The sequence below is a fragment of the Dioscorea cayenensis genome, chromosome 11 (assembly GCF_009730915.1).
Source record: "Dioscorea cayenensis subsp. rotundata cultivar TDr96_F1 chromosome 11, TDr96_F1_v2_PseudoChromosome.rev07_lg8_w22 25.fasta, whole genome shotgun sequence".
Taxonomy (NCBI): Eukaryota; Viridiplantae; Streptophyta; class Magnoliopsida; order Dioscoreales; family Dioscoreaceae; genus Dioscorea; species Dioscorea cayenensis.
The window spans coordinates 425,686-435,715 of record NC_052481.1 but is presented as its reverse complement, the minus strand read 5'-3'; the positions used below and the strand labels follow the sequence as shown (position 1 = coordinate 435,715).

At 30.5% G+C, this 10,030-nt stretch overlaps 1 protein-coding gene across 1 annotated transcript; it reads left to right on the top strand.

Moving 5' to 3' along the window:
• Positions 1–844: 844 nt before the first annotated feature.
• On the top strand, positions 845–5,211 carry LOC120271833 (V-type proton ATPase 16 kDa proteolipid subunit-like). The gene is made up of 3 exons (XM_039278514.1): positions 845–989; positions 1,066–1,351; positions 4,564–5,211. The coding sequence occupies exons 1-3, from the start codon at positions 914–916 to the stop codon at positions 4,694–4,696; spliced, it is 495 nt and encodes a 164-aa protein (XP_039134448.1). The 5' UTR covers positions 845–913; the 3' UTR covers positions 4,697–5,211.
• Positions 5,212–10,030: the final 4,819 nt, after the last annotated feature.

The window sequence follows — 10,030 nt, the reverse complement described above, 5'->3', positions numbered from 1 at the left end:
AACCATAATGTGAGGGAATTAATATGGAAAACTCCGTTTATATAATTAATCAGGTGCATATTATATGTTATCATAGACTTTGCTAAAGTTGACTAACTTTCATTTTTTGACTATGGTGATTGATAATCCCATCTAGAAATGTTTTTTAGAACCACTATTTTTTGTTATTTTTTTTAGTTTGTAGTTTCCTTCCATAATTAGGGCATCTAAAAAACTTCTAATGGTTACAAGTGGTTTTCCCCCTCTATTTAGTTGTTCTTTTCATTTAATCAAATATCTTTATTACTTTGTTGATTTATATATTTATTTTCCTCTTTAATAAATTCAGTGGTTTATCATATTTTCTTTGATAAATTCAGTGGTTTATGATATTTTTATAAATAAATAAATAAATAAATATTATGTATAAAATTTGCAAGTAAAACTACCGAGGAATGAGGAATGATAACGTATTTTAACTTTTGAATGTGAAAAACACAAGAATTTGTTTTTTTTTAAAATATAATATAAGCTTTTAGTTTTTGTTTTTGGTGGACCAAAATTAGAATACTGTAAAATTAAAAAATAATTTATCATAACAGGCCACTTTAATTGCTGTAACTAGGCCTCCACCAACCGTAACAGGCCTTTCCAATAAAAGGCCGTTTCAAAGGCCCAGTCCATCTCGTTACTGTGTGTCTGCGGAGTTTCCCATAGTGTAACGTAGTCCACACAGCGAATAATGCCAGAGTTCCCTTCAAGATTCGGAAACTTCAGATGAGAGAATCAGATGTTAAGAGATTGAAGGAATTATTTAAACTTAAACCAACAAAGTGAGACACCAAATCTCAGAACCTTCGCGCGTTGTGCGATCTATAAAAGTTCACCGGGATCGGATCCGATCACCGCCCACAGCGTCTCGTTTGATTCGAAGATGGCGAGCTTCAGCGGTGACGAGACCGCGCCCTTCTTCGGCTTCCTTGGCGCCGCCGCAGCCCTCGTCTTCTCCTGTGAGTGCCTCCTCCATCGATCTCGATGTCTTCGCGATTGGATCTGGATCTGAGAGCCATTAGTTCATGATCGCAGGCATGGGGGCGGCGTATGGCACGGCGAAGAGCGGCGTAGGGGTGGCCTCGATGGGAGTGATGAGGCCGGAGCTGGTGATGAAGTCGATCGTTCCGGTGGTCATGGCTGGAGTGCTCGGAATCTATGGCCTCATCATCGCCGTCATCATCAGCACCGGGATCAACCCCAAGGCTAAATCCTACTACCTCTTCGATGGCTATGCCCATCTCTCGTCTGGTCTCGCCTGTGGTCTCGCTGGCCTCTCCGCCGGTATGGCTATTGGCATTGTCGGCGATGCTGGAGTCAGGTAATTTTGATTCCTTTATATTGATTATGATCTAATCTCTTTGTTGGAATTTGATGATATAGATTTATACATTGAATTGTTTTTGTGCTTCTTAATCTTTTGATCTGGCATCGACTTTGGTAATCACTTGTTTTTTTAATCTTTGAATTTGGATGATTATCACTGAAAATGTTTGGTTCTATTGACTTGCAAACTATGGGGCTGGCACTGCTATGCCTGATTTGGAAAGAAATTCATCTCGTGCTTGTTTGCTTTGACTTCATTTTCTTGAAAAAAATTGTAACGTTAGGCAAAAGTCAAATATTATCCAGAATTTCTAAGATTTTGGAATTTATTCCAAATTTGGATTTTTATCATTTTTATGTCAAGTTAACTATTTTCTTTCAGATTTATGTCAAATCCTTTGACCATTATCTATCTATCATTTTATGTAAGTGTTAATTTTAATTGTTTGTATGGACAAAGTAACCTAATATCATAGTTTTCATGGAATGTTGGATAAGTGCTAACTGTAATTGTTTGTAAAGACAAAGTAACCTAATATCATAGTTTCAGGGAATATTGCTTAAGTGCTTATTTTAATTGTTTCTAAGGACATAGTAACTTAATCCAATGGTTAAGTTAGAATTATATGTTTGTGGCATTCATTATTTGGTTGGAATAGAAATGAAAAATCTTTGAAATTTTTAATTATTTTTTACTATTTTACTTGATGCTCTTTCCTATAGGCATCTTACATTCTCATATAAAATGGTCAAACTTATATGCCAATTGCTCAATTGTTTCTATCATCCATTTCTTGCATTTCCTACAATGTTTTTTTCCTTCACTTGTTTTGTTATGCAAAAAGTTCTTAGGCAGCTTAGTGATTACAAATGATCCCTGGTAAGCCACAATACTTATGTCATAACTCTCACTAAATAATAATATTTCATCCCCTAATTTGGGTATGCAACTGCTTGAAAACCTGGAGGGCATGAAGAAGGCCTTCCCTAGCAGAATGATTTGCAATGAGCAGATGTGTGGAAAAATATTTGTGTTGGATGGCTTGTGTCAAGCACATCCCTCTCCCCGGACAATTGTCCACCATCATTCGCCTAGTAGAGCATCATTGAAGCACCTAAGGTTAATGATGCCCTGACCTTATGATCTTTAGACCATAGCCTTACCTATATTGCTGGTGGTGCTTGTGTAAACACCTAGTTTATTGTTATGACCATTTTAGAGGGAGTCTCTTGGATTTTGTCACTCCTTAACCACCACCCATGATTGGACTTGGAGGTCACAATTTTTGCAATACCTTTTCCTTCTTTTCCTTTTGTAAAACAGTCATTATTGATTAAGTTTTGATTTTCTTTAATTTATGTCATCGATTTTGTAACCCATTCTTATTGGTCTGTGACTTTTCATCTGCCTTGTGTAATTCACATTAATCTGAAATTGAGTGTTATGCATGCTAAATATACCAAATATTTTTGCAATATTTCTTATTTATAGAGGTTAATTCATTAAGCAATAATAAGTTATAAAACAAAGTTACAAAACTCTGCTTGAAATAAGGCTCTATTTGGTTCATAGAATGTGACATTCCACTATGAATTTAGATACATGGGGATGCAAAATGATGGGAATTACTTTTATGGGTATGTTATATTAGACAAATGGTTCACATTGGAATATTCATCGCAATGTTATATTGATCTGTTTGTTTCATTATGAGGATGACTAGTAATATGATACAGGTAAATATGAATTACCTAAACTCTCTTACATATAGTTTTAAATAACAATAAAATGATTTAACCATACAACTCCATGTATCTTTATACGGTTGAATGATCTTCCCTGCTTATTTTTATTGTTATAGTAGCCAAACTACTCCTTATTATTTGCATTGGTAAAATACTAAAATGATTAAACCACTTGTTCAAATATTTCCCTATTGATTTTTGTTAGTTTAAGATGTAGCAACATTTTTGTTAGTTTGATATAAAATCTTAGGCAGGGTTATAATAGGGAAAAAAAATTTAAACTAAATTAGGGATATGATGGCAATTTTTTTTTGTTGTTACATTCTCTGGGAATGTAAAACCCTCTAGGCAAGTGATATTATTATATTCCTAGGAGGGTTTTAGATTCCTATGCTTCATGGAAATTTAAAACTCATGGTAATCAAATTTGCCTTGGAATTTAATGTAAGTTTATAAACCAAACTTGGGCATCTTACATACTCATCAAAATTGCCTGGGAACCTAGAAAGATGCCCCATGCCGAACTCCTCGTAAGAGATTTGAGTGTGGTGAAAATACATTCTCTCAGAAAATAGACTAATCAAATCTAAGAATATTAAAAATCACTCTACTAAATCAAATGTAGATGACCTCGCTCAGCCACAAGTGTTGGAGCATTAAAAGGAGTTGAACAACATCAACAACAATGGTTTTAATTTCTTCTGTGCATATGAATTACATCAGTTTCCAATGGAAAACTTCTATTACGTATCTCTTGCGACTAGTGCCTTGGCAACACAGCAATAATTATAAATAAGCATTTGTATGGGGGTTGGAAAACTTCTATTACATTTGTATGGGCAGTCTCTTGGCCAGGGGTATTAGATTCCTATTAAAAGAAAGCGCAAAACTTGCTGCCTGGTTTGCATTTTGGCTACCTGTCTGACACGATAAAGTTAATAGAAACAAGACTTTTGCATTTTTGACAAGTGTTGCTAATCTCCAAAACAGTAGGCAGGTTAATAATTCGCCTTTTTTTAGGTTGCCTGTCCATGGTTGATATGAGACCATTGAATTCAAGTAAGAGTTTGCTATTTTATTTGTTGAAACATGCCTTTTTAGTGTTCCAACCTACATTCTTTTGATCATCTCAAGCTTGTTAGAAGTGATCATTTTCCATTGGCCAAAGTGGCCAAGTTATGGCTTTGCTTTCTCTATTACTGGAAGTTTTCTGTCTTGCACTCTATCATCTTGTCTTGAAGAACATTTTCTTTCTGTATAATTGTGGAAAGCTTTTAGCTCTGTGGCTTAAGACATGATGTCTGCCAATACCATGCTGGGGAAAGTATTTTCTCCATATATGTTTTTGTTTTTTCACATGAAAAATATATTGCTCCTGCTATTGTGGGCCATTCTAATCCTATCTTAAAGTCTCATATTGCTGCTTTCCCACCTGCTGATGTTTCAGTCTTTTCTTTGCAGAGCCAACGCCCAACAGCTAAAACTCTTTGTTGGAATGATCCTAATCCTCATCTTTGCTGAAGCACTAGCATTGTATGGCCTCATCGTCGGCATCATCTTGTCTTCTCGTGCAGGCCAGTCCAGAGCTGATTAGTGAGGATTTGACCGAGGTATGGAGATTCAATTTACCTTCATTTTCATACCCTTTCATCTACCTGACTAGCAAATTATCATGTTGTTATTATGTTTGTCAAATAAATCAACAATCTCAGTACATTTTAGTACGTCTATGCGAAAAAAAAATCACATAGTTGATGTCTTTTCCTTTATGATTATTGAATTCAAAGTTTGAAAAATATTTGAGTTTTCATAGGGACCAGAACCTAATCATCTGAATTTATTTGCCAAACATGTGCTAGTCCAGTTTATTGTGATTCTCTTTTTTTCAAACAACAAGATGCAATTTTGAATATAAGCAACACATGACTGACAATTCTCATCAGATTTTGAAATCTAGACATTTTACTTCTCTTGAAATGGTGCTGCCATTGTTGACTCCTGTAATTGTCGCAAGTGTATCTAACAAGGGAAACCAACCTTCCGACCTATGAATTTTTCTTATGGTTTCATCACTAATTGAAAAACTGAAAGGGCAGTATTGTATTTTCATCTCTATAGTCTCCTTTTGTATGTATTATCATTTGTCAATCTTATGATATCAGACTTCTTTATTTTAAATTATTTTATTTTTTTGGCGTAAATTTCCTGCCAATCATTATCTTTGTTTCTTATCTTTGTGTTGTTTTATAAGTTTTTATGCCTTGTTTTCACTTTGTTCTTCCTGTGACTTCTGTTAACTTGTGACTGGCCACTGTCTGGGTCTGTTTTCTTAACAAACTAATTGATAATAAGTTGGTGATTTTTTTTTTTATTTTTGAAAAAGGAGAGCAAAATTTTTCATTACTTATTATTAAATTCTAAAATTTATAACAAAAATTATTGCTATGAAGATATCTGCTGCTATCTGTGAATCTTATACTTGACACTTGTTGTGAAATTTTTATTTATTTTTATTTTGGGTCAATTATGTTTGGTATAATTGTTTATGACACATGATTAATTGCTCATGAGATGTAGTTTGAAAAATCTTGTTATGCCGGGCCATGCTCGGACCACTATAATTGTCAGTGCAGGAGGAGGCATTATATATTAATATATATATGACAATAATTCAGAGGCACGGAACTCGAACCATAAAGCAATACAACAACACAATGATTCATTTCGTTCACCCAATGTTCCCATAAACATGAGTTTATTATATATATATATATATATGTATGTATTTGTTTTTTTAAAAAAAGATTTGTTATTTTTCTATAAATGAGGAGTGCTCTGCTATATATTCTTAAAATGAGAAATATCATTGTTTACATTAGACACAGTGTTTTAGAAACTGTTTTGTGGTGTGTAGTGTAATCAATTTTTATCAATATTCTAATAAACAGTAAATTTGAAATGTTCTTGATAAGAAATTATGGTCAGAGGAGGAGGACAAAGGTATTTTTCTTCCTATGATTAATTGGAAAATCATCTTAAATTTGGTAAATGAAGATGATATTATATAGATCAACATTTTTATCAAGGATATTTTTTTAATTTTTACCTTTGGCACAATAACCGGATAATAACGTCATAGCTAAACAATAGTGTTATTGTTTTTCATAAGAAAGATTTTTTTAATTCACTTGCATTGTATCTTATTTAGAATTTATTTCAGAATGTGTAATGTATGTTTTTCATTATTTTTGAAAAATAAGATGATGAGATGATGCCGATGCTCTGTTATACTTTTTTTTTTCTTAAAAAAAAAACTAAATGGGAGTGTTTAACATTCACCTAAAATTACTAAATATCAACCTCTGAATATAGTATTTTCAATTTTAATTAATCATAATCACGACAAGATGAAATCTAAATAATAAAAGTATTTGTATTAATTGATTGATTTATTTTTTTAATTAAAAGAACGATTGGCTTATTTCACATATTTATCTGGATACTTATTATTATATATTATTTTCTTTTTTAAAAAATATATCATATAATTTCTCTCTGATTAATATAAATGTTTCGCTTCTCTTGTAGTGTGTTGTAATTCATTAGAATCCAAAACAACTCATTAGTAATTAGTCAGTTTTTCACACAAATATATGGATTAATAGGTTTTAATATATATATATATATATATATAATTATGATATATACATACACACATATAAAGTCATCTAGTTTTTAAGGATTTTTTAAGATTAAAGTTTATATGGGAAGAAAATTTTTAAACCAGTTAGGCCAAAATTTGACCATGTTAAATAATGAATAACATTTTTTTATTAAAAAAATGTTTCTTTCATAAAAAAGAGTAATGTGATATGATGAAGTGAGGTGAGGGCCTCATCAATAGAAACAACCTCCATGTTATTTGAAGATGCAAGAAGATAAAATGGATGAATAAATAAATAACCCTACCAAACTTTGGTAGCTAGCAATAGGCTTTTGTAGAGCTTTTTAGGTACAGCATCTACGAAAATAAATAAAAGCTAGATGAGGTTGATGACATCTTTTTGGTCAAAATATCAAAATGGTCTTTCTATTTTATGTTTCGTGTTTTTTTAGTTCTTCTAATATAAAATCTGTCTTTTTAGTTTTCGTATTTTCACATTTTTATTTTTTTAGTCCCTCTAATTGACAAATCTACCCTTTTGGTCTTTCTAATTGATGAATTAGAGGGACCAAAAAGGATGAAAATGTGTAAATACGATGACCAAAAGAGCGGATTTTACAACTAAAGGACAAAAATATGCAAATACAATGACCAAAAGGGCGGATTTTATATTAGAGTGACTAAAAGGGTGGAAAATAAAAAATAGAGGAACCATTTTGATATTTACACAAATATTTTCTTCCTGTCTTGATTTATATTACTCCCTAATAAATAAAATAATAACACCACCAATTTTCATACTATCTTGAGGATGGTTGAGACTAAGTTTAGTTATGAAAAACACGCAAATTGAATCTTTGGCACTGAGAAAGAATATAAATATATTTATCATTGGTTAATCTTTTGATTTTTAAAATAAATATAAATTTTTATTCCATGAATTAGTTTGTTGTGCTAGAAATTAAAGATGAAATTTTTTTATTATTATTAGGAGTTATGGTCAAACTTAATTTTTTTTTTAAAAAAAAGTGAAACTTGGACCAACTTAAATTTATTGAGAATCAAACATTTTCTAGAGCTTATCAATTCATGTGATTCACAAACTAAACTTTTTCTTTTTCTTTTTCTTTTATTCCAATAAATATAATCTTCATTGCCCCACAACCTACCATCACAACCAACTTAAATTTCAAAAGATAAGGGAAAAACAAGGGAATAAATTAAAAAGAAAAAGAAAAAGAAAAACTAAAATTATAGACCCTAAAATTAAGCATGGCAGAGAGCATGATCCTTTGTTCTTTTGTAAAGCAAAGAATCCAAAAAAATGTTGACACCTCCCTCCCCACTAATTCAACCATGGATACCTAATTTCTAAGGGTATTTCTATCTTCACAAAAGTGAACCAATGAATGTTCATATCTTGGATTCCATTGTCTCCCACCAATCACTCTCACTCATTTGGTATGTTAGCCTAAAGTTTCTTCATAAATTGTCTAATGGTTTTTTTTTTTTAAAAAAAAAGTTAGGTCTTCCATCTTTTGCATTTATTTAGCTAACACTTGTTTTTAAAAGCAGACAACAAATTACAATCTCCAATGAAACTTTTATGCTGATGGAATCTTAGATTCATTTTGGTTGAAACTTGTGCTTTTTCTTTTTCTTTTTTTATCTCAATCTTTTTTTATGTGTTTATATGTGTTTGTTATTTAAAAAACAAAATAAAACAAAACAAAAAATTAGTTTTCTCTCACCGATAATAGTAATAAAACTAATTGAAGACATTTAAGACCTAAAATTAGTAGAGCTATTATAAATAAATAATTTTTTTATTAACTACTATCTCTTGGGAGCTTTGACTATAATTTATATTTCACTTTTGTTTGAATTATATATCATTGTTTTTCTTAAATTTTGTTGAGTTAATTATTATTTATGGTAAACACCCATTGTCTTTTTTTTTATATAAACGGTCAAAGCTAATCTCTATCCAGTGTATTTATATTTATTTTTTAAATGTATATATATATTGATGATTTATTTATTTTATTAAAGGAAAAAAAACAAACAAAATTAATCAATGCTAGCATCCAATTAAAGGACAAAAAAACTAAAGCATATGTTTGCATGTGAAACTCAAAACCTATTGCCTCTCTTGTCACTACTGAACAAAATGTTAGTTATATAGATAAGTCTTATTAAAGAAAGAAAGAGATAAATATATATATATATAAAGAACAAATGAACTAACAATGACATCAGAAGTGACAGAGAATAGTTATTTTTATTTTATCTTGCTAAATTATTCTGTTGTACCAATGGACTCAATCATTGGAATCCAAAAACTTATTTATGTAGCAGAACATTGATGACAAACAAACACTTAGAAAAAAAAAATTAAATTAAACAAAAAAATAAAGGCAAAAAAAAAAATGTTATCTGAATTATGTGTGTCTGATTGGTGTAGCATGAGAGAGATTCATTGGTTTCATTTGGGCACTGGGAGCTTCTTTGAAGCTTCCTGGTATTCGGTCAGCTTCTTTTTTTAGACTTTGTGGAAACTAAATCCAAATGATGTGGACTTCACCAATATTATCAAATTACTATTTATTTATTAGATAAATATTAAATAAATTATGACATGATAAATATAAATGTGAAATTAATATTAACATATCTGAATTTTTATTTTACGTGATTTAAGGTGTAAACCAATTTTTTTTGCACGACTCAAATATTTTACACAAATGATTTAGCGCAAATATATCGAGAAGTTGTTGCTTATTCATTTTTTTAAAAAAAAAATATTTTTGTATATTTTTCTTTTATTATTGTTGTTGATGTTGTGTTGTTGTTTAAAAACATATATTTGTAAACTTTATATAATTTAAATTCATGGATTCCTATGCAATGATATAACTTTGATGCTGTTTCATAATAATGCTCTTAATTTGAGAGAATATAGGCAGAGTGGGTGTGGTGGCCCTTCTATCTATTCTAACAAATTAAAAGACAATGGTTGGCGGTTGGCCCTTCAAGACATATTAGTTTAAATTAAATTGAAGAATAATTGTTCCTCATTCTTAAATATTGAATTTTATTTAAATTTGAGAGATCATTTATATTTTGATTATTTTGCTTGTTTTATAAAAAAAATATTGTTTCACCTATGGTGAAATTTATTTATTTATTTATTTATTTATTTATTTATTTACTTTGACAACATATACAAGTCTTCATAAACATACATATTTTTTATTAGCATAA